General features: G+C 43.1%; 1 protein-coding gene across 4 annotated transcripts in view; it reads left to right on the top strand.

Moving 5' to 3' along the window:
• waca (WW domain containing adaptor with coiled-coil a) overlaps positions 1-25,751 on the top strand; it is a 130,613-nt gene that overhangs the window by 81,569 nt on the left and 23,293 nt on the right. For all 4 annotated transcript variants that reach the window (XM_070881492.1, XM_070881495.1, XM_070881491.1 and 1 more), the window contains 3 exons: positions 8,732-8,854; positions 15,686-15,834; positions 19,564-19,679. In XM_070881492.1, coding sequence (XP_070737593.1) covers positions 8,732-8,854; positions 15,686-15,834; positions 19,564-19,679 — 388 coding nt within the window. The remainder of the gene's footprint in view (positions 1-8,731; positions 8,855-15,685; positions 15,835-19,563; positions 19,680-25,751) is intronic.

The raw sequence follows: 25,751 nt of genomic DNA on the forward strand, positions 1-25,751 counted from the left end.
AACATACAAATTTACAGCGCAGAAGGAGGCCATTTCGGCCCATCGTGTCCGCGCCGGCCGACAAAGAACCACACGGCCCTCGGTCAGCAGCTCTGAAAGTTATATATAAACCTATGAACCGGTAAGAGCATCTGGCCCAATCAGTCCGACCCCATGCATCGCAACATTTTACACTCCACCCCACCCAGAGCCATATGTCCTGTGGAATATAGTCTGTGGGAAGAACACCACCACCAACTTGTATTTATATAGCACCTTTAACGTAGTGAAATGTCCCAAGGCGCTTCACAAGAGTATTATGAGACAAAAAAAAATTGACACCTTGCCACATAAGGAGAAATTAGGGCAGGTGACCAAAAGCTTGGTCAAATACTGCTTCCTTTCTCCCAGAGGATCGATCCTGGTCTTTGTTTTTTTTACTTAAAGAACATACGAATTAGGAGCAGGAGTAGGCCATCCGGCCCCTCAAGCCTGCTCCGCCATTCAATAAGATCATGGCTGATCTTCAACCTCAACTCCACTTTCCCGCCTGATCCCCATATCTCTTGATTCACTTCGAGTCGAAAGGGATATAGAAATGTATTCATTCCTGGGATGTGGGCGCTGCTGGCAAGGCCGGCATTTATTGCTCATCCCTAATTGTCCTTTGAGAACTGCGGTTAGGGAGGGAGTTCCAGGATTTTGACCCAGCGACGATGAAGGAACGGTGATCTATTTCCAAGTCAGGATGGTGTGTGACTTGGAGGGGAACGTGGAAGTGGTGGTGTTCCCATGCGCCTGCTGCCCTTGTCCTTCTAGGCAGTGGAGGTCGCGGGTTTGGGAGGTGCTGCCGAAGAAGCCTTGGTGAGTTGCTGCAGTGCATCTTGTCGATGGTGCACACTGCAGCCACGGTGTGCCGGTGGTGGGGGGAGTGAATGTTGAAGGTGGTGGATGGGGTGCTGATCAAGGGGTCTGCCAATGAAACAGTTGATATGTGTGGGGTTCAAAACCTCACGAAGACAAAAACTTCCAAACTCTTACTTTTAATCTGAGAACTGTAAGCACCAGAGCAAAATATGTTCCATAAAGGGAAGCTAGGTAAATACATGAGGGAGAAAGGAATAGAAGGACATGCTGATGGGGTGAGAGGAAGAGGAGTGGGAGGAGGCTCATGTGGAGCATAAACACCGGCACGGACCAGTTGGGCCGAATGGCCTGTTTCCGTACTGTAAATCCGATGTAATCCGATGAAGCATTCCTTATACCTTCTTAATCACCTTATCCACCTGGCCTACTTTTAGGGATCTGTGGACAAGCACTCCATGGTCCCTTTGTTCATCTGCACTATTAAGTGGCTTATTACTTAGTGTATACCCTTTTCTTCTTGGCTCTCCCAAAGTGCATCACCTCACACTTCTCTGAATGAAATGCCATTTGCTACTGCTCTGCCCACCTGACCAGTAGATTGGTATCCTCCTGCAGTCCATGACTTTCCTCTTCATTATCAACCACACAGCCAATTTTAGTGTCATCTGCAAACTTCTTAATCATATTCCCTCTATTCAAATCTCAATCATTGATGTATGCCACAAAAAGCAAGGGACCCAGTACTGAGCCCTGCGGAACCCCACTGGAAACATCCTTCCAGTCTCAAATATCCATCAACTGTTAGCCTTTGCTTCCTGCCTCTGAGCCAATTTTAGATCCAACTTGCCACTTTGCCCTGGGTCCCATGGGCTATTACTTTCGTGACCAGTCTGCCATGTGGGACCTTATCAAAAGCTTTGCTAAAGTCCATACGCACATCGTACAGCCGACATCGTACGCACTGCCCTCATTGACCCTTCTGGTTACCTCTTCAAAAAATTCAATCAAGTTAGTCAGACACTATCTTCCCTTGATAAATCCATGCTGACTGTCCTTGATTAATCCATGTCTTTGTGAATGAAGATTTATCCTATCCATCAGAATTTTTTCCAATAATTTTCCCACCACCAAGGTTAGGCTGACTGGCCTGTAATTACTCGGTCTATCCCTTTCTCCCTTTTTAAACAAAGGTACAGCATTAGCAGTCCTCCAGTTCTCTGGCACCACATCTGTAACCACATCTGGAAAATGATGGTCAGAGCCTCTGTTATTTCCTCCTTTGCTTCTCTTAACAGCCTGGGATACATTTCATCCGGGCCTGGGGATTTATCCACTTTCAAAGCTGCTAAGTCCCTTAATACTTCCCCTCTCGCTATGTTTATCTCGTCTACTATTTCACACTCCTCCCTCATTGCAAAGTCTGCAACGCCCATCTCTTTGGTGAAAACAGATGCAAAGTATTCATTAAGAATCGGACCCACGTGTTCTGCCTTCTTTATAGTCTCTAATAGGCCCCACTCTTTCTCTAGTTAACATCTTGCTCTTAATGTATTTCTAAAACATTTTTGGGTTTTCCCTGATTTTACTTGCCAACATTCTTTCATGCTCTCTCTTTGCTTTCCTGATATATTTTTTAATTGCACCCCTGCACTTATTGTACTCCTAGAGTTTCTGCAGTATTGCGTTCTCGGTATCTGTCATAAGCGTGCCTTTTTAAAAATCTTACCCTGTATGTCCCTTGACATCCAGGAGGCTCTAGATTTGTTAGCCCCACCCTTTTTCTTTAAGGGAACATATTGCACTGTACCTTCAGGAACTCCTCCTTGAATGCCTCCCATTGTTCTGACACTGATAAGTACCCGAACCAACTGCTCATCATTGTCAACCAACTGTCCATTGTTCCATTACATTTCTGCCTGCCAGTCTTTGACTCCAATTTACCTGGGCCAGATCCCTCCTCAGTTTGCATCTTTATAGATTAAAATATTGTTGGAATTCCCTCCAGTGTTTTGTCGGTTTGTGGGATATGTCTGCTTGCGAGGTAAGGTCGCCACTGTTATGTTTTTTTTAATACAGGCACTCGCTTTAAATTACCTTGTTTGCGTATTATTAGGCACGTTTTGGTGAATAGGTGCTCCGTGAATCAATCCATCGTACAGAAGTATTTGTATACGTGATCGATAGCCCTGAAAATTCTTAAATCAGTACAGATTACATTTAATGCAAATGTAAATGTTTTAAAAATATGTAATGGCCTTTTTCTACCACATTCATGGGTACGGCTTGCTACTCTGCAACTAATTGGAAATGCACGTGACTAGGCAGCTCGCTAGGTGTAATGATAGAAAATTATACGTACAAGTTGAATTTCCCTTATCCGGAGGCCAATGGGCTTGGCCTGTTCTGGATAAGGGATTTTTCCGGACGAGGGGTGGTCACGTTAAATTGAATGCTACAGGTACTGAGCAAGGGGATATCAGGGCTGGTTGGCTTGGGGCTTGGAATACGGTCGAGAGATCGTTGGCAAGGGGCGGTGGATCACGGGTTCAGGCCAGCGATTGCGGGAGTTGGCAGCGAGGAAGGACTTGAATTTGTTCATGTCGGAGTTGTGCGCATGTGCCACCTGGTGGCTGGGAATGGTTCTGGACGAGGGGTGGTTCCGGGTAAGGGAGTTCTGGATAGGGGAGGTTCAATCTGTATTCTTCTTTAATCCAGATTCTGTATATAAATAACCATTTTTCCATGGGAACAAAATAATTTGCAGCACTTTCCATGGGATCAGGTGGTCCCTATTCTGCTGTGTTTCAAGTCTTGTTCTAGGATGCACAGTTAGCTCTTTTCTACCACTTTGATGAGTCATACCAGAAAATCCATAATTTAAATCATCTGTGGATCTATGATGTTGCAAATCAGTTTTTTGAAATTTATTTTGTTCATATTGGATCTTGCAAGTTCTCGCAGTTTCTGAATTTTTTTGACGAGATTTACTTAATTTTGACTCTTCTTTCGTATGATAGTAGCAAAGCAAATGTCTATCTATGTGTAACGGTGTGGATATCTTGTTGGCTGCCTGAAAATTTCCTCAGGGAAGTACTCTGATGTGCTCCGGAGTCTGATTTGGGGCTCCACAGTCACATGATGGGAATGCTTTAATCTTCTATCTATGGAGAAGGTGGCAGCATTTATCATGACGAGTTCTGAGGTAGTTGATGGTTGGCCACTGTTTGCGAGGAAGGTTTGATCCTTTGGGTTGTTCTGTGGGGTCCTCTAAGAAATCCATTCCGTATGTCACAGTTCTTCCAAGCATTTTGCCATCAGTCATCAAAGCTGAGGGGAGATTGCTGAAGGCCTTCGGTGACTGTCCAAAATGGCCGCCTAGGTTTGAGGCAGGTTGGTGGTAGGTTGTTGAAGTCGACCTGAATCGGCATGTCTTTGCAGGTGTCACAATTATATTCTTTGGAGACTGCATATTCGCGGCGTAGGTATGAGGGTACGATATCTTCAAGCAAGGCCGATCAAGGTGTTGGTGTTGATACAAGTGTACCGTTGACAATTCTGCTCATAGAATTCAGCTGGACATGGAGACTTGATAGCCATGCCGGAGAGTACACTGAGTGCTGCAATATGGAGGGTTTGAGTGTGTGCTCCCCATTTAGACCTGGCTAATTTCTGGATCAAGTTGACCTGACTCTCAGATTTCTTCCCAAGGTTCTAGAGATGTTGTCAATATTACCGGGTGCGATCAAACGTGACTCCTAAATAGGAGGGTTTTTTGGCATGGTTTACCTCTGCGACGCAAAAGGAAACTTTCAAAGCTTGGTTTGCTTGATTGGTGTTAAGGTGGAATGTCAGCTTACGGTCTTTTGCGGGTTTGGCTGAAGTCGGCAGCTGCAGAAGTCGGCCTCCATCCTCTGTAAATCACTGGTCAGGGTCATTTCGGTGATGGACAGATTCATGTTTTGCATGACCGAGGCAATGTCATGAGCGTATATGAACTTGCAGGACTCTGTTTTGGGCAGGTCAGAACCCTGTGGGAGTCCGTAGTTCAATGTCCTACATCTGCTCTTCTGGGTGCCAGAAGTATTGGTTGTTAAGCTTAGAGTTGAGAAGATGGATCGTTGTTCTGCAGGATAAAATGGTGGAGAGCTTGAAAAGCAGTCCATGCTTCCATGCTGTGAAACTGACAGGTTCACGAGTGCTATGGCAGTCTTCAGATCACGCTGGAAGCCTGCTTTGGTGTGTGTTGTTAAAGCTCTCACTTCGTCGCAGCAGTTACGGCCACTCCGGAAGCCCGCTTGCTCCTTCGGAATAGTTGCCTCGATGATGGGGGCTCATCTGTGTTCTAACTTCTCCAGCACTTTGACAAATGCAAAGTAAGGAGATCGGACAGTAGCTGCAGTCTTCATGAGCATTCTTCCCCTGCTTCAGGAGGGCAATTATTTTAGTTTCCGTCCAAATAGATGGAATTTTACCAGTTGCCACTACCTCAGAAGGTGGTCGTCAACCATCGCTTAACTTTGGGTCCAGTGGCTTTTAAGAATTCTGGGTGATCACCATCTGGACCAGCAGCGTTTCCAGATTTGGTTGTCGATAGAGCTACATTTAGTTCGTCCAAGGTGAATGGATCAGACATAGTTGATCTTGGTGCTGCCATCAAGTTTGTCAAAAGCTGCCACTTCACCTGGTGTCTCTTCTTTTGACTGATCTGGTTTGAGTTGTACTTCGCCACTTGTGAGTTCTGGAAGGAGGGTGGAAATAGATGTAGTGCCGTGATCCTTTGTCTCAACTCTGGAAAGTCACTGCAATCAACTTAATTACTGGAAGTTGACCCTAACAATCAAAATAGTAAAACTCCATCCTGCTCAATGCATCGAGGCTTAGCATAACAGCACTTCTCTTTGAGGTCAGCAAATCAATTGCATGCGAGTAGGAAATGTTAGCAAGACTCATCTCTTCATGGTGTATTGCCTGAATTATAATTCCAAGTCAACTCAAGTGGATTGCGAGTAGATATCAGGTGGCCCTTCTGATGCTGATCCCCAGAAAATTTGACTGCAGATACAGGAGAACCCCTACTGACATCCAAATACAAGGTATTGATTGGATCCCATCCCTCCTTAAGCAGCTTCTCCAGGACTTGTTCAGTAAAATATCAATCCCAACGTGCCAACTTTCCCATGGTTTGCCCCTGGACATGCACCTCATAAACATTGCGATTTTGCATTGAATGTGCAGTAAATTCATTGCATCTGTTGGATGAGTAAATTCTGAAACCTGAGGAAAGAACGTCCGATTTGCTCAGAGGCAGGTGCCAACTGAATGAAATAGACCTTCCACTTGAGACTTTGTTTTGCCCAAGACTAATGAGGTTGACCAGAGATAGGAACATGTGAAATTTGTCTACAAGTCTTTCCCTTATTTGATAGAGTTTAATTTCTCACCATATCCTTACTCCAAAAATGCATCTCTTTTTTTTTTAAACATACGATCCTGCGAAGGAACAATGACGGACAGGTGAAGACCAAGTGGTCCATCGAGCTGGTCCCACACAATTGCGATACCTTGTGTATCTCAAAATATACATTCCACCCCACCCAATCTCCTGGAAGAGACCCATTTGTGTAATTTCATTGGTATTGATAGATCTACTGCAACAAAAAAAGTGAGAAAGACCTGGTTCTTTGATCTTCTGTCTTTAAACGTCAACTGTACCATCAGGATCTGATACAGGCAGAACCGAAGGACTTCTGAGAGCTTCCAATTCATGACTCTTGAAGAGGCAAACTTGAAGGAGCTTGGGTTTCAGCAGTCAGTTGTGACAGTACTGTTTGCATTAACTTGCATGTTCTCTTCACAAATGCGAACTGATTTGCTCAGTATTTCCAGCATTTTCTGTTTTTGTCAACAGACAGCAATAGTAGTAGTGCTTGATTTGTGAGAGTCTGCCGTGGCAAGTTCCAGAAGCAGTGGCTGTTGCAGAAGCAGGAATGCAGTGGTTGTCAGTTTTCAGTAAAGATGCATTTAGTAGCTTTAATAGTGGCTTTTTCGAAGTTATGAGTAAAGACTTAAATTTGCTTGCAATGCTTTAGAGGCATTTAAAATGCCGGGTGCCTAGTCCGAATTTTATAAGTCGAAACAACAGGATTGATTTGAATGGAGATTCAGTGCTCGTTCTGATTTGAAGAGAATAAGGTTTGAAACGTATATTCCATTTCCTTTTTATGCTAGTGAAGCTTCATCAAAGTGTACTTGGTTGTTGGAGCAGGAGAAAGCAGCAAAGAATTTTTGAAGTCTGTTGTGGTTGGTTTGATTCGCATTGCAAAACAAGAGGATATTCGTGTACAGGGTGTGATTTTCAGGGTATTATTTCATATTGTGCTTTTCCTCGGTATCTTCAGAGAAAGTACTTTTAATTGCTGGAACTTTTCTTGACTTAATTGCCAGCATCCTCAAATTGTCCGATAGTTTTTCTGAATGCTTTCAATGCATCTTTATTATTCTTGAGGTAAGATGAGCAAACCTGTATGCCGTGCCCTGGAATTAGACTTCCAGATATAGTCCTCCAGATAGGCTCAATACTCAATTTGCCATTTTGACCACTGGAACTCCAAAACCTTTTTCCTTTTTAATCTTTGCCATTGGAGTAAAAAAAAAACTCATAATCTGAAAGCCTCATTGCCCATTTAAAAGGATGAATATCCTGATGGAATTGAGACAATCTCACTGTCACAGATTCAAGTAGTATTGTTTTATGTCGCTGCTTGTTGATTCCTGATGGGAGTTGTGCTTTGTCTAGTCTTGCTGGCGTGGTTTAAAATAGGAATCTTTCATGTTCTATACATGTTTACTGTTGGCTGTTCTTGTATGTATTGACTTGGATTTATCCATTAATAAAATCAATCTACCTTAGTATATTTACATAACTGGTATGAGTCGCTTGTGATGGTCAATCTTCTTTCTATTTTTAACCGACTCACAGAACTTTGTTTTGTCAGTAAATTGAATTATAGCACTAGTATGCTATTTCGTACCTTTCACAAAGTTTGCAGTTTAGCAGAGGTTCCAGAGCATTCCTTGTATGCTGCACTAGATACCTCTTCCCTGGCAGAGCATTTTCCATTTTTCTCTGTTCTTATTCGATCTAGATTATGGTTAGCTATTTTATGAGCCTGGCACTTCCTTTTTGGTTTCATGAGGAACTTTGGTAAATGCTTTTTTAAAATCTGAGTAAACTGAATTTACAAGATTAGTCGTTCACTAATTTATTAGACCCTCAAAGAATCCTTTTAAGTTTCTGGTATAATCTGTTGTTTCTAAAATTACAGGTACTGCTCCATAATACATTGCATATTCATGTGTAGCATGCTGTAGATTGCTCTTGAGCATTATTCCCACTATAGATTTTAGATGTCTGCCCTGTAAATACTAGTTTTGTGTCATGAATGATTTTTGAATATTGGAAGTACACTTGCCAGCTTGAAAAGATTATTCTATTATTTGGATACAGCATAGTGAGGGCTGACTGCCTTGGACATAAATTTCTTGCAATGACAATGATCTCGGTGATTTTCCCCATTCAGTCCTTTCATTTTGTAACATACTTTTTGGAAGTGAGGGTTGAATATTTTCTTTTGGTAGGTGATGCATTTTTTCCAACAACTTCTCGTTGTGGCTCAGCTTTTGATAGAAAAAGAAATGCGTGAATTGGATTTCAGACTCTGATTTGGGACAGCATTGATCGCCTGCTAGAATTACTAGGTAGTAGTCCAATAAATGATCATTTAGTTGAAGAAATCTTCTAATTTAATTTGACCTAATTGTAAAATGTTTAAATATGTTACCATTGCATAGCAGAAGTTAAAGGAAGTACTTTTTTGTCTTGCAGTCCTTACAGCTGCTGTCACGCAAGCTTCCTTACAGTCTATGCTTCATAAGCTCCTCACGACTGGACCATCAGCTTTAAGCATCACTACTCTCCTTTCCCAAGCTGCACAGTTGTCTTCTCAGGGTAAGATTAAAAAATATATATATTCTATTTCTGCTCTTAGTCCTTAAAAATTGCACTGACCCCCTTCGGTTCAGGTTGGTATTATATACTGTATATTTTGGAAAGCATTGTTTTGCACATTTACATTTCTGTGCCCATCAAGTTGAGCGATCTCCGCATTGGGAAGGGATAATTTCCTTATGTCAGTAATGAACACTCTCACGTCAGCTAGATGAAGGGGATTTACACTCCCCAACTTCTCTCCTTCACTTTTTTGCTCCCCAAATCTTGCACTGAAAATCGGTTGATGCAGCGAAGCTGAGTTCTGCACTTCAGTATTCCCCTAAGATTTCATTCACAGCACATCAGATTAAAAAAAAATTGCAATGGAGTTCTACCTTGAGTGATTCCTTTGAAGCTGATCTTGCCCCTTTGCAGTTATTCACTTTCCCCATCTGAAAGGGAAGTAGGGGCAGATTGAAACTGGTGGCTCACAAATCGGATTGCAAAGGACCAAGCTGAATCTGAAAGCTTTGGTTTGATTTTGCACATTGATATCAACTCACTGCAGTAACAGTCCATTCTTTGGCTTGGTAGTCTTATACCAGGGATAGTTGGCTGGAAAAGCTAATAGTGGTAATCTTCAAGGCTGCTACTTTTCACAGTTGGCAACTGATTGAAGATAATACCTTTTTCTCATAATATAGTTCAATACTATTAATGTTGATGCTTAAAATTGAAATGATTCCATTCCAAAATCTGGTAACTCTGTTGCCCTCTTCCAATGAGATGAGAGCTGCACAATAAATGTCATCACTTTAAATTCAGAGATTCCAATTTGTTACCTGATGACACTCCTGTGAAATGCCCTGGGAAGTTTTACTAATTTGTTTATCAGCAACACAGAGCTACTGTGTCTCAAGCCCATTTTGTATCAATACAAAACATTATCACAGAATATGAACAATAATGCTGGATGTAGTGCTTCTCGTGCTCATGTCTTATCACCTTGCAGTCTATTGCTGTGTTCGCCATTTACTGAACTAATGTTGAGCATACGTTGAATTGTGGCAGAGCCTTGGGCTTCAACTTGAAATCACCCTGAATAAATCATTCACTTCATTATGTGCAAGCATCAGGATCAAATATCTATAATTCTGTTCTCCTACTTTATCTTGTGCCACCTAATGCATAAAAAGTTAAACTGCTGTGTTTGTCGATGCTTGTGTTTCTGGGAATAGGTAGATTGGCGGGTGAGTTGATCACTGGCAAGAACAGTGAAGATAAGCGGAACACGACTTTTACAATACCATGCAATTCACGTTTCGATATTGGGGAAGTGTACCAGTTATGAAAAGCATTGGGATTATGAAACTGCACATCAATTGGGATCAGAAGATCAACATGTTGTTCCAATACAGATAATTTAGAAAAAGTTGGTGGCTCTTGGGTATTTGAATGTGGCAACAATCTCTGTTTTAAATTTCATGGCATGCTATGTCATATGGAGTTTGATGTATAATAAAGGTTGTAGTTCATCATTCTGCATGTTGCATATTAATAACCACATGCAACTTAAATTTCCACTTCGGTCACAAACTTAAACTGGTCTGCAACTTTTTAAAAAAAACTTCAACTTCCTCCTTCTCACATTTCAAATATCTTAATTATTTCTCTTTCATCTCCCATGTACAATACTGTTGTCTGACTGAGGATAGGCAGCCTGTCCCAAGGTCTTACACCAATAACACATTGGCCATAATTTTACGAGGTCCATATGGGCGCGATCAGAGGTGTGTCGGGTGGAAAAGTTGACATTTATTGTAGCAAGTCAGGAACCTACTGTCATCCCACCCCCATGTACCTTTCCCTCGGTTGCGTCTGTCAGCACAGTTGCGACGCGACCGGCAGAGGTGGGTGACCCAATTTAAAGGATTAACAACTTCTTGTCAGGACCTTAAGAGTCTTTTTAACCTTGCCATTCCAATTTCACTGGATGCCCATGCGACTCGTGCTGCTCGGGGACCTCGTCTACCAACCTGAGGTGGCGGTTGAGTGGTCATTGATCCAGTTGATTAGTTGACGGCATCAAATGCAGTATAAAAGCATCCACCTGACAACTAATCATTTTCCTCCGGCAGAACCTGTTGCTCACTGCATTGCCAGCACATACTGAGTTTTCTGCAGGCGGCAAGTCTTTCCAGCAAAGTGTCACCTCATTGGAAGAACCTCTCTCACCACTGACTGGTTGCTTCTGTCATTTTATTTCACCTGCCATGTATTCCATCAACATGGGTGCCGTTTATACTGTGTCACCTTGGTCCTCAGAATCTTACCACGATGAGCCCCCACACCAGCAACAACACCAACCTTCTCTGTAATCACCTGATGCTGCACAGGACAGAGGGCACCAGCACCCGCATACATTGCTACCCGGGAAGCACGGATGGCCTCACCACGGCCAGATTTACTTAACTTTACGCTGTCATAATCATCATCATCTGCAGTCCCTCGGAGTTAAGGATGACTTGCTTCCACTCTGAGTTCTCAGGTGACTGAGGAATCCAATGTGGGAATTACAGCCTCTGTCACAGGTGGGGCAGACAGTGGTTAAAGGAAAGGATGGTCGGGGAGCCTAGGTTGTCGAACGCTCCTTCCGCTGTCTATGCTTGCTTTCTGCTTGTTCTCGGCAATGGGACTCAAGGTGCTCAGCGCCCTCCCAGTTGCTCTTCCTCCGCTTTGGGCGGTGTTGGGCCAGGGATTCCCAAGAGTCGGTGCAGATGTGGCACTTTGTCAAGGAGGCTTTGAGGATGTCCTTGAAACGTTTCCTCTGCCCACCTGGGGTTCGCTTGCCGTGTCAAAGCTCCGTGTAGAGCGCTTGCTTTGGGAGTCTCGTGTCGGGCATGCGGATGATGTGGCCCGCCCAGCGGAGCTGATCGAACGTGGCCATTGCTTCGATGCTGGAGATGTTGGCCTGAGCGAGAACACTGACATTGGTGCGTCTGTCCTGCCAATGGATTTATAGGATCTTGCGGAGGCAGCGGTGGTGGTACTTCTCCAGTGCTTTTGAGATGTCTGTTGTATATAGTCCACGTCTCTGAGCCATATAGCAGGGCGGGTATCACTACTGCCCTGCAGACCGAGCTTGGTGCTGGATTTGAGGTCTCTTCCTCAGCTGACCGCAGACTGCGCTGGCGCTCTGAAGGCAGTGTTGGACCTTGTTGTCAATGTCTCCTCTTGCTGACAGTAGGCTCCCGAGGTATGGAAATTGGTCCACGTTGTCCAAGGCCTCGCTTCTACACCCATATGGCTGCCACATGATGCTCCAGGTTGGCACCACCCCACACCAACACCATAAAGCATCCCCACAATGACCAAGCCATTCCTTTCACACTCACCACCATTGCTGGAAGTACTGTTTATGTCTTGCCATTCACTGCAACTTACTGAGTCACTTCCAAAGGTGCACATAAATCTATCCAAGTGTTGAAAATAAAGATTCTTATGTTTGACAGCACAGTAACGGAAACTTTACATAAACATTGGATAAAACACCCAAGTGGCTGGCTGCCCTTTTGAATCTACTTGTGTGTCATCTTTCTCTTCTGTGCGCTTCTACGAGTTGCTACTCCTGTGGCTTCAGCAGAGGTAGAGGCAGGCTGCTCACTTCTCTGTTGCCAAAGAGCTGGAGGGCACCTTACTGCACATCAGTGGGGCATGAGGACCCACATCTACACTGACATCTCTCCTAGAGTGGAGGTCTATGAGCCACTGCCATCTATCCTCTGCAGATAGCCATCTATTCTCTATAGAGACCATGTGTTCCTCTGAGTGGCGCATTAGCTGCTCCATGTAGTAGGATATCTTGTCTCTAAGAACCAACAGTCGCCATCACCTGCAACACGGTGGTACTCATGTTGGAGATGAACTCCTCCGTTCTCTGAACATTTGCAGACATCCGCTCGCAAAACCTGTCTGAGCTCCCTGCAGTTCTTCTTGCACCTCCATGATCGCCCTCTTCTTGGGTGGCCCCTGAGGCTCAGTGTCTGCATGCAGCTGAGCAGAGTTGGAAGTATCCTGTGCCTTCCAGCGAAGACTCTCCACTGCTGTCCCTGTCTCCACCATCTGCTCTTGCTCACTTGTGGGTTGAGACACCAGGTGACAATACTACTCTGTCGCGTGGGACCATCAAGGTGTGCGCATTTCCCCATGTGCTGGGTGCGCTTATGTCTGGTAACGGTGTACCCTCGAGGCTCCACTCAGAAGTCGTCTTCCTCTTCCTCTTCCTCCTGGACAGTGGGGTGGGGGGGCTCTTGATGGACCTGTGAGAGAGTAAAGAGATGCGTTTAATATGTCATGTGAGGAATGGGTACCCATACCATTGTGCACATGATCATTCAATGGCTACTGACATCCATCCCCGTATGAGTGACTGATGTATGCCAGGCAACTCTGATATGTAATTCTGTCACCAGGTTGCTGAGATGTCCTCCTCTCTCCGTCTCCCACCAGCTGCTCGGCGACTCCATATATTTTTTTTAAGTGGCCTCCTCTGCTATTGTACGGTTTGCAAATGATGGGCCACCGCTGGTGTTCTCCCTTTCCCTCTTATTTTGATCCTGCAAGGAGGGAAAGAAGAGAAGGTTGAGTGAGAGTGATGGCATCAGTGTAAGGAATGGGTGGGTTAGATCTTGAGGGAGACTATGATGGAGTGGGGTGCCAAAGCTATGTGGCTTCCTGGTGTGTCATTAATTGGTATGTTTGCACCGGGATATGAGTGAGGGGTGGTTAGTCAGATGGGGATGTGATAATGTAGATAGAGAGGCGGATGGGTGGGCATGCAAGATTTGTTGCTGTGAGTAAGGATGTGCAGGAGTCGGGTTGGGAAGTCAATGTGATGGGGATGTTATGAGAGTCACAGCAGGATGAAGTTGAGTGTAGCTTTGCACTCTTGTTTCCTGATCTAATGAGATAACTGAAACATTTGCAGCGCTGCACCCAGATCCTCCTTGACCACAATCCTGCTGTTGACGACCTCCTGCAATCTCCAACCAGACTGTTTCGGTCTCCTGGGCAGGCCTCTTTCGCCCATTGGAAGCGAGGAGGACCTCCCTGTATGCTTTGACTCCCTCCACAAGCATATGGTGTGAATCATCGGAGAACTACTGCCTCTGTGTAGTAACATCCCAATTGTTGGCAACACTCCAATGCTGTTGTGCACTATTTTAGATTAACCTTCAAATGTATTGGCCATGGTCCCTTTAAGTATCCTGGCTGAAAACGTGTCATGGATGACGTCAGCAGACCTGCACCATTTAACTGGGTCAGATAACACGCAGAGCGTGCTTAATAGGCCCTATTGACGTAAAGTTGTTTTGTGCAGCGGGATGGAGCCAGAAACAAGGTTGCGGTCCACCATGGCCACCGGACCTGCCCACCTGGGGAAAATTCTGGCCATTGAGTCGGTTACTTTCCCTTCACTCGCATATTGCTTGGTGGTGCAATTAATCAGGCTTAGGCACAGTATTAGAGTATAAATATGTTACTCCTGCTCAACTTGCCTGCTTTTTATGAAAGAAATTGTTTGGTCTTAAACTTGAATAAGTTAAACTTTTGAGCTCTTCAGCTGTATTCTGTTCTCTGCTACAGCTTACCTTTAACTTGTGACTGCACTATTGACAGCTTTGTCCTTTCCTAAACTGCATTCTTGGTAAACCAGTAATGTATAGCTGAAGTGGAGATTGTAATCAGGTACTTGTTCTGCAGGTATACTTTGAATAGCTATCCTAAATAAGTAGGTTAATTGTCACAGTAAGTCGCTTGCATTTTAGATTGTTTTTTCTAGTTTGTACTCAAGGTGAGGGATGTCAGGAATATGGCAAGGGTATTTTTCCCTCCGTGGTATCCAGCGCTCAAGTTGATATGACCAGTGAAAGTATAATAAAGTCAGAGTTGCCTCTGGTACAACAGGCTCTCAGTGCAGTATGTTCTCTTCCTGTGTCCTCAGATTCTTGTAGCAGCCACTCTTGTGGCTTCTCAATTTTCTGATTGAGAAAATGATCTTTTTTTTGATGATGCAATTTGTATCACATTTATTCTAATCACTGGTACTGAAGATACCAGGTAGCGACATTCCGCAGAGGATGAATTGCCACGAAGCTCCTTTCCCATTTGTTTTCTGTAATCCTATTTAAAGCAACAGAAGCTATGGAATGTTCATATTTGAGGTGGTGGATGACCTGCAGTTGATGCTCAAACTGCTGTCCTTCAATATAATTGAATAACATCGGCCCACTGAATTTGTGGCATCAGCTTACTTTCCATGTGTACATGTTTTTTAAAAAAAAATGCAAGGGCAAGTACTCAAAATCTAAGTTACAATTTGTGTTCAGTTTAGTTTTGTTATAAATTTGGTTTAATCATAGTGGAGCTTTGAATTTTATAGGGCAGAAAAAAGTGTTGGCATAAAATTTTCTACATTAATTTCAAATGTTGCAGAACAAGAGCATAATCTGCTATTGGGGTAATGTATTATAATTGCATCATGCTGATTTGTGTATCAAGTTATATAAATAACTTATTACATTTTAAGTATGTTCTGTGTCGCAGTGGAATATATTGAGAACTTTGTTTTCTTTTTAAATGTTTGATTGGCTGGTAGATTTCATAGAGATGCTCTCTTGGAGGAAATATTCTCACAGAAACTTGGTACCTTGGACAGCTTTGCTTGAATGTATTTTAGTAATGTTTAATTTCCAACAAAAAAATTTCAATGGAGTTCTTTAGTGAAAAGCAACTTTTGGGCAGATGGGTCAGATTATTTCAAACTGATATATTTTTTTTTAAATACAGCCCAGCAGTCTAATCAGTCTCCCATGTCATTGGCATCAGATGCATCATCCCCAAGGTCGTATGTGTCTCCTAGGATAAGTACGCCGCAGACTAACACAGTTCCTCTTAAACCACTGATGAGTACACCTCCTGTGTCGTCTCAGCCAAAGGTACAATCAAAATCAGTTAATGCCTGATTTTATTATTGGTTTACAAAATGCAATTTTAGGAGGGACAGTATAATGTTGAATGTATACTTTTACATTTTCATTTTGGTAGTTTCATGGTTGTATCATCATTTGCATTGCAGTTAACTTGAGTTGCAATGAAAGTATTAACAAAATGATTTTACCCTGAAAATGCCCATATTCATGGCAAAACCATTTCATTCATATTTCAGGAATGTAGAAGATGCTATGCATTCTAATTCAGTCGGTGGTGGTGGTTTATGGAGCTTGTATATATTCTATAAAATCCCTGGAATTATATAAACAATTTATTGATTGAAATGTTGTACTCAAAAATATGATCGGGCTCTATGGGAGTGTGTTAATTAAGGTTGACTTTACCACCCAATATCAGAATATGAGAACATCTGGAAAATCATGAGGATCCATTGCTATTGAAGAGTATATCATTCTTATTTGCTCAACCTATACATACAAATATTACTGTCATGCTGCAGGGGTAGTGGGAGAGACACCTTGAAACACTTGTCCCTTTAAGAAATCTGTCATTTGTGCAGCCAGATGATCTTTTCCTTTACTCTGTGCACAAAGGTGCTGCCTTCTAAAACTTCCTTCCATAGCATGACCAGCAGATCTGTTAGTTTTCTGTTTGCTGCATTTCAGGTCCTCTCGTATAGATTAGTAATTTAAAGGAAGTTTACTTAAAAATTTTCTTCTCCAGTAACATTCTTAGTAGTCGCCTGCTTTGGCATATCTTGGTTGATCAATTTAGGTGACAGCCCATCTTACTCTTAGGTTTTAAAATTTACAAACTGAACTCCTGTGGCATTGCAAATGGGAAGTCAGAGAATATGGTTGCTCTCACCTGCCTCGGATGTTTTTCTATTGCTGTTTTTCTGATTTATGCTTCTGTCAATCTCTCATCTGCTTATCATTTTTTGCTGCTGTCTCTGTCCTCTTATGCTTTTATCTTTATCATTTCTTTGTTCCTTTTCGTTGGAAGGTGCTGTGACTAGGAAAGGAGACATCAATGACTAAAGGTTACATTTGAGGGCTTGGTTGTGGGCAAAATGTTTCAGCAGCTCCCCTCTCCCAATCATTTGTGCTTTCCTCTTCACTCCCAGTCAACTTGCCACTCCCCATTCCCATTCCTGTCATTTACTCCACTCCATTTACCTCTTCCCCTTTGAACCACCCATTCAATCCTTGTATCCTTCTCGTTTTCCCGTGCTTTCATAGAATCATAGAAATTTACAGCACAGAAGGAGGCCATTTCGGCCCATTGTGTCCGTGCCGACCTACCAAGAGCTATCCAGCCTAATCCCACTTTCCAGCTCTTGGTCCGTAGCCCTGTAGGTTACAGCACTTTAAGTGCACATCTAAGTATCTTAAATGTGGTGAGGCAGTGAGTTCCAGACCCCCACCAGCCTCTGATGAAGAAATTTCCCCTCATATATCTCCTCTAAACCTCTTTCTCCCCCCCCCAGCCTCCCAATTACTTTAAATCTATGCCCCCTGGTTGTTGACCCCTCTGCCAAGGGAAACAGGTCCTTCCTAACAACTCTATCCAGGCCCCTCATAATTTTATACACCTCAATCAGGTCTCCTCTTCGTCGTCTCTGTTCCAAAGAAAACAGACCCAGTATCTCCAATCTTTCCTCATAGCCAAAATTCTCAAGCCCAGGCAACATTCTCGTAAATCTCGTCTGCACCCTTTCCAGTGCAATCACATATTTCCTGTAATGTGGTGACTCGAACTACATATGGTACTCCAGCTGCAGCTTAACCAATGTTTTATACAGTAACCTCTTTGCTCTTGTATTCCATGCCTCAACTAGTAAAGGCAAGTATTTCATCTGGCTTCATAACCACCTTATCTACTAGCCTGCTACCTTCAGGGATCTGTGGACCTGCACTCCAAGGTCCCTTTGTTCCTTTACACTTTTCACCATTTAATGTGTAGTCCCTTGCCTTGTTAGACCTCCAAATGCATTACCTCACACTTAACCAGATTGAATCACATTTGCCACTGTTCTGCCCACCTGAGTAGTACATTGATATGTTCCTGCAGTCTACAACTTTCTTCTTCATTATCAACTACACAGCCTATTTTAGTGTCATCCGCAAACTACTTAATCGTATCCAACATTGAAGTCCATGTCATTGATATATATCACAAAAAGCAATGGTCCCAGCACTGAGCCCTGCGGAACCCCACTGGATGCAGCCTTCCAGTCACAAAAACACCAATCAATCATTACGCTTTGCTTCCTGCCTCTGAGCCAATTTTGGATCCAACTTGCCACTTTGCCCTGGATCCCATGGGCTATTACTTTCATGACCAGTCTGCCATGTGGGACCTTATCAAAAGCTTTGCTAAAATCCATACACACTACATCATATGCACTGCCCTCATCGACTCTTCTGGTTACCTCCTTAAAAAATTCAATCAAGTTCGTCAGACATGATCTTCCCTTGACAAAATCCATGCTGACTGTCCTTGATTAATCTGTCTTTCCAAATGCAGATTTATCCTGTTCCTCAGGATTTTTTCTAGTAATTTTCCCACCACCGAGGTTAGCCTGTCTGGCCTGTAATTACTCGGTCTATCCCTTTCTCCCGTTTTAAACAAAGGTACAACATTAGCAGTCCTCCAGTTATCTGGTACCACATCTGTAGCCAGAGAGGATTGCAAAATGATGGTCAGAGCTCTGCTACAGGTATTTCCTCTTTTGCTTCTCTACAGCCTGGGATACATTTCATCCGGGCCTGGGGATTTATCCACTTTCAAAGCTGTTAAGCCCCTTAATACTTCATCTCACTATGTTTATCTTATCTAATATTTCACACTCCTCCCTCATATTGCAAAGCCTGCGTTGTCCTCTTTTGTGGAAACGGATGCTTTGATGTCACTCAACTCGTACTTATCCCTCCATTCACTCACTATCCTAAAGTTGGGGGTCTAGTGGCCACTACACCCTCAACCATTTCTCTTCTTCTGAGTTGGTGGCCATAGAATTCCCTCCCTAATTTAAAAAAAAAAGTCTTTCTTTCATATAGATATTAGAAATTGCAATCTCTGTTTCGCAAATGTAACCCATTAGAATTGATTTTTTTAACCGCTAAGTGGGGAATTATCAGTTTGCTTCAAAGTTCGAATTTGTCTTTTTGTCATTTGAGGGAATGCTAATTGAACAAAGCATGCACTCTGACTTCTCCCTGTTTTATTCTTTTTCTTTTGCTCTTAAAAAAAATCAAAATAAATTGTACACAAGTCAAGCTTTTGAAATGAACGAGGAAGAAATATTACTGGGAAAAATGTGCTGGGAGGTGAAGAAACATAACTAGTCCAGCTGACTGAATTGTATTAATACCCCCTGGGAAATTTGGTGCGCAGTGACACCAATGCCTGGGCAGAGGGACGGTTCATAAAATCTTTGGCTTTGAACAAATAAAGTTGAATTGTATGAGCACCTACGATGGTTGCAAAAGTTATGTACCGTGCACAGTGCTTGCTTTTACAAGATGCTACAACTTCCAAAATGTGGGTTATGGATCTTCATCTGATTTAAATGTTTGCTTGAAGGATCACATTTTGTGGAGCTTGTGAATTGTTGATGTCTGTTAAAGGCATTCATTGCTGAGCAATTTAAAATGGTTTTAAGTCTAAGTTGCAGAGATGAAGCTTTGTATTTGCATTTCTCTCTCCAGTCTAGTACTTCAATTGTGAAACAAGGACCAGCGCAGCAGCAAGTATCTCAGCAACCTTCAACCGCTGACAAGCATGGACATGAGCCAGTGTCCCCTCGTAATGTTCAACGTTCAAGGTAAGGATATGTAATCTGAGGTGCTGTGGGTAAAGTTTATAATATGAATTGGGTTTTTATTTTTGAGGTTTTGCAATACAGGGCGGACCTGAATAAAATAGATTTTTCTCGTCTGTGATGAAATGAATATTTTCTGTAAGAATTCACAATGTTGGGTAGGTTTTTCAATCAACTTTTCACCTTCATTGGTCTTTTCTGTGGTAATGGACTTTATACATATACACTTCAGAGAATCTTCCAGCATAGCAGGTGGCCATTGGCCCATTGTGCCTGTGCCAGCTGTTATGAAAGAGCTAATTAATTATTTTCACTTGTCATCCCCCTGCAATTTTGTCCCTCTTTTATTTCGTATTTATTCCAATTCCCTGTTGAAAGTTACTATTGAATTTGCTTCCACCACCCTTTCAGGCAGTGCATTCCAGATCATAACTTGCTGCGTAAAGTTTTCTCCTGATGTCGCCTCTGGTTCTTTTGCCAATCACCTTAAATCTTGTTAGCAGCCCTTCTGCCAGTGGAAACAGTTTGTCCTTAATTGCCCTTCATGATTTTGAACACCTGTTAAATCTCCTGTTAACGTTTGCTTCTCTAAGGAGAAGAATCTCAACTTCTCTAGTCTTTCCACATAACTGAAGTCTTTCATCCCTTGTACCATACTAGTAAATCTCCTTCACATCTTCTCCAACGCCTTTTTATTTAATTCATTTTTGGGTGTAGGTGTTGCTGGCAAGGCCAGCATTTATTGCACTCCCTCAATAGCAAGAACGTCCTTCCTCAAGTTAGGAGACCAAAACTGTACGCAATACTCCAGGTGTGGCCTCACCAAGGCCCAATACAACTGTAGCAACACCTCCCTGCCCCTGTACTCAAATCCCCTCGCTATGAAGGCCAACATGCCATTTGCTTTCTTAACCGCCTGCTGTACCTGCATGCCAACCTTCAATGACTGATGTACCATGACACCCAGGTCTCGCTGCACCTTCCCCCTTCCTAATCTGTCACCATTCAGATAATAGTCTGTCTCTCTGTTTTTACCACCAAAGTGGATAACCTCACATTTATCCACATTATACTTCATCTGCCACGCATTTGCCCACTCGCCTAACCTATCCTCTCACTGCCACCCAACTTAGTGTCATCCGCAAATTTGGAGATACTACATTTAATCCCCTCGTCTAAATCATTAATGTACAATGTAAACAGCTGGGGCCCCAGCACAGAACCTTGCGGTACCACACTAGTCACTGCCTGCCATTCTGAAAAGTACCCATTTACTCCTACTCTTTGCTTCCTGTCTGACAACCAATTCTCAATCCACGTCAGCACACTACCCCCAATCCCATGTGCTTTAACTTTGTACATTAATCTCCTGTGCGGGACCTTGTCGAAAGCCTTCTGAAAATCCAAATATACCACATCAATTGGTTCTCCTTTGTCCACTTTACTGGAAACATCCTCAAAAAATTCCAGAAGATTTGTCAAGCATGATCTCCCTTTCACAAATCCATGCTGACTTGGACCTATCATGTCACCATTTTCCAAATGCGCTGCTATGACATCCTTAATAATTGATTCCATCATTTTACCCACCACCGAGGTCAGGCTGACCGGTCTATAATTCCCTGCTTTCTCTCCCTCCTTTTTTGAAAAGTGGGGTTACATTGGCTACCCTCCACTTGATAGGAACTGATCCAGAGTCAATGGAATGTTGGAAAATGACTGTCAATGCATCCGCTATTTCCAAGGCCACCTCCTTAAGTACTCTGGGATGCAGTCCATCAGGCCCTGGGGATTTATCGGTCTTCAATCCCATCAATTTCCCCAACACAATTTCCCGACTAATAAAGATTTCCCTCAGTTCCTCCTCCTTACTAGACCCTCTGACCCCTTTTGTATCCGGAAGGTTATTTGTGTCCTCCTTAGTGAATACTGAACCAAAGTACTTGTTCAATTGGTCTGCCATTTCTTTGTTCCCCGTTATGACTTCCCCTGATTCTGACTGCAGGGGACCTACGTTTGTCTTTACTAACCTTTTTCTCTTTACATACCTATAGAAACTTTTGCAATCCGCCTTAATGTTCCCTGCAAGCTTCTTCTCGTACTCCATTTTCCCTGCCCTAATCAAACCCTTTGTCCTCCTCTGCTGAGTTCTAAATTTCTCCCAGTCCCCAGGTTCGCTGCTATTTCTGGCCAATTTGTATGCCACTTCCTTGGCTTTAATACTATCCCTGATTTCCCTAGATAGCCACGGTTGAGCCACCTTCCCTTTTTTATTTTTATGCCAGACAGGAATGTACAATTGTTGTAATTCATCCATGTGGTCTCTAAATGTCTGCCATTGCCCATCCACAGTCAACCCCTTAAGTATCATTCGCCAATCTATCTTAGCCAATTCACGCCTCATACCTTCAAAGTTACCCTTATTTAAGTTCTGGACCATGGTCTCTGAATTAACTGTTTCATTCTCCATCCTAATGCAGAATTCCACCATATTATGGTCACTTTTCCCCAAGGGGCCTCGCACAATGAGATTGTTAATTAATCCTCTCTCATTACACAACACCCAGTCTAAGATGGCCTCCCCCCTAGTTGGTTCCTCGACATATTGGTCTAGAAAACTTGGTCTAGATAAAGAGTTAATTACTACATCCTTGTCCTGACATGGTTTCCAGATATTTCCTTTTGTCAGGGTTATTAGTTGGCCAGCCGGCCATCACTCAGAGTGATAATGAGCTATTACCTGCATTGCATTGTCAGGATTGTCCAGTTTCCTGGTCAGTTATCTTTTTGCATCAAATGGATGAGGTCTGTACAAGAGATAATGGCTGGTGGTTTGAGTACTTCGAAAAGGGTGGGGTGGAGTGGAACTGGTGTCGTATGGACAATCGGAGTGCACCATGGACGGGGGTGGTACTTGTCTCAGCAGGACTTGCCTCCCAGCTATCTGGTGGCTATCAGCCATTTCAAGCCAGGTTTAGCTATTTATGCAAACCGACTACTTGTTGCTGAAATTCCTGGAAGGACCAGGAATCCATTTTGTTTTATATTAAAAAGGGCACAACAATACAGTGTGGTACATCTTAAATAAAAATACATTTCCACACATCCCACTTATCTATTCTGCTAGTTACAACCTCAAAAAACTCTTAACAGATTTGTCAATGATGATTTCCCTTTCAAACATCTGTGTTGACTCTGCCCAGCCCTATTATTATTTTCTAAGTGCCTTGTTACCACGTCCTTAATGATAGATTCTAGTATTTTCCCCACTACTGATGTCAGGCTAACTGGTCTGTTTTCTCTCTCCCTCCTTTCTTAAATAGCCACAGTACTTATGTCCATGGTGACCCCAGGATGTTGATGGTGGGGGAGTTGATTATAATGCCGTTGAATGTCAAGAGGTGGTGGTTAGATTCTCCCTTGTTTGGAGATGGTCATTGGCTGGCATGAATGTCGTCCAAGTTTTGCTACATGCGGGCACAGACTGCCTCATTATCTGAGGGGTTCCGAATGGAACTGAACACTGCAATCATCAGGGAACATCCCTGCTTCAGATCTTAAAATGGAGGGGAGGTCATTGATGAATCGGCTGAAGATGTTTGGGGCTAGGACACTGCCCTGAGGAACTCCTGCAGCAATGTCCTGGGGGTGAGGTGATTGACCTCCAAAAACTACAACCATCTTCCTTTGTGTTCGGTATGACTCCAGCCAGTGGACAGTTTTCCCCCTAATTCCCATTGCCTTCAGTTTTACTAGGGCTCCTTGATGTCAAGGACAGTCGCTCTCCCTTCATTTCTGGAATTCAGCTCTTTCGTCCATGTTTGGACGAAGGCTGTAATGAGGTCTGGAGCAGAGTGGTCCTGGCAGAGCCCAAACTGAGCAATGATGACGAGGTTGTTGGTGAGTAAGTGCCACTTAATAGCAACGATACCTTCTGTCACTTTGGTGATGATTGAGAATTGGCTCATGGGATGGTAATTGGCCTGATTGGATTTGTCCTGCTTTTTGTGGACAGGACATACCTGGGCAATTTTCCACATTGTCTGGTAGGTGTCAGTCTGGTAGATGACATTGGAACAGCTTGGCTGGAGGCGCAGCTAGCAGGTCTTAAGCACGACAGACGGGATGTTCTTTGGGTCATGAAGACAGGAATTCATCTCCACAAGGACTGTGCGGTGGCCACTGCTACCAATACTGTCAGACAGATGCATTTGCGACAGGTAGATTGGTGAGAACAAGGTCTTTCCCTTGATGGTGGTAAAGAGCAGGAGGTTTTCTTGCCCATGTTTGACCTGATGCCATGAGACATCATGGGGCCTGGAGTTAATGTTGAGGACTCCCATGGCCATGCCCTCTCGTCTGTATTGCGCTGTGCTACCACCTCTGGTGGGACAGGACATGCTCAGGGATGGTGATCGAGTAATTTTGGCACAAGTCCCCAGATGTTAGTGAGGAAGACTTTGCAGGGTCGCCTAGGTTGGGTGAGCCTTTGTCGTGTCTGGTGCCTAGATCGATGCCGGGTGGTCTGTCCAGTTTTATTCTTGGTGTGCTTTTTCCGTAGCGATTTGGTGCAACTAGGTGGCTTGCTCGGCCATTTCAGAGGACAGTTAAGAGTCAACCACATAATGTACTTTGAGTTATGTAAACTTTGTATACAGCTCAAATATGAGCATTCTAGAACCTGATGGCATTTATTCAGTTTAAAGTATGTCTACTTTGAAGACTTTGCAACTTTTTTCAATGGTTAAGCAAGGGGTTAGAATTCTTTTAAATGTGGGAAATACACGTGCAAAGACCCACGTCTCGGGGTCTTCAACTTTCATTCAAAACTTCAAGCACAGCTGTTCAGAGGACAGAGTGAATTTAATAGCCAGTAACAATACAAGTCAGCAAGAGCAACAGTGCTGGTAACTGCACATACTATATTAGAGTATATGACTCAATGTAGAATACAATGTTTTGACTGAGTGCTTCTCTTAAGCTGGAATCAGAATATTGCACATAGACTTCCAACTAGAAAACATACTACTTGCTGGCATTTGTATTGCTTTGTAAAGATAAGCATTATTATGCAACTTGCTGCCATCTGCTGGTAAATCTAAGGGTGTGAATTTGACTGAAGCAGTCAAATTGTAAGTGGAAGTTCCATTTGGGAAAATGATGCAAGGGGCTTACATAGATTTTGAGGTGCTCCACCAAATACTGAGTGCATCAGTGGGAGTGGAAGCTGTTTTTCCTTGGCTGTATTCTTGAGAAAAATCCTACATAATGAGAACTAATCCTTTACTATCTAACAGTTTGACTTAATCCTGGGCGCACAACTGCACCGTAACCCCAGTGTACAAAATCTCAGTCAGCATGATACAATGGTAAGTACTGCAACAAATCGACTACGGCCAGTGTGATCTCCTGGACGAGTTTTGATCGCCTGGGTAGCCTTGAGGAAGAGTTCATAAGAGTGCATAAGGGACGAGTTCCTTGAGCAGTATCTAATGGAACCAACCAGGGGGCAGGCTATCTTGGATCTGGTCCGATAATGAGATAGGATTAATAAACAATCTCCTCGTAAAGTATCCCCTTGGAATGAGTGATCATAGCATGGTTGACTTTCAGATTCAGATGGAGGGTGAGAAAGTTGGATCTCTAACCAGCGTACTAAGCTTAAATAAAGGAGACTATGAAGGTATGAGGGCAGAGTTGGCTAAAGTGGACTTGGAAAATAGATTAAAGTGTAGGACCATTGATGACCAGTGGCGTACACTTGAGATATTTCACAACTCTCAAGAAAAATATATTCCAGTGAGGAGGAAATGGTGTAAAAGAAAAGATAGCCATCCATGGCTAACTAAAGAAATAAAGGACGGTATCCAATTGAAAATAAGAGCATACAAAGTGGCCAAAACTAGTGGGAGGACAGAAGATTGGGAAGCTTTTAAAAGCCAGCAAAGAATGACTAAAAAAAAATGATTAAAGAGAAGATAGACTATGAAAGTAAACTAGCACGAAATATAAAAACAGATAGCAAGAGTTTCTTTCGGTATATAAAAGGGAAAAGAGTGGCTGAAGTAAATGTTG

This window comes from Pristiophorus japonicus, chromosome 5, assembly GCF_044704955.1.
Source record: "Pristiophorus japonicus isolate sPriJap1 chromosome 5, sPriJap1.hap1, whole genome shotgun sequence".
In the NCBI taxonomy this organism is placed as follows: domain Eukaryota; kingdom Metazoa; phylum Chordata; class Chondrichthyes; family Pristiophoridae; genus Pristiophorus; species Pristiophorus japonicus.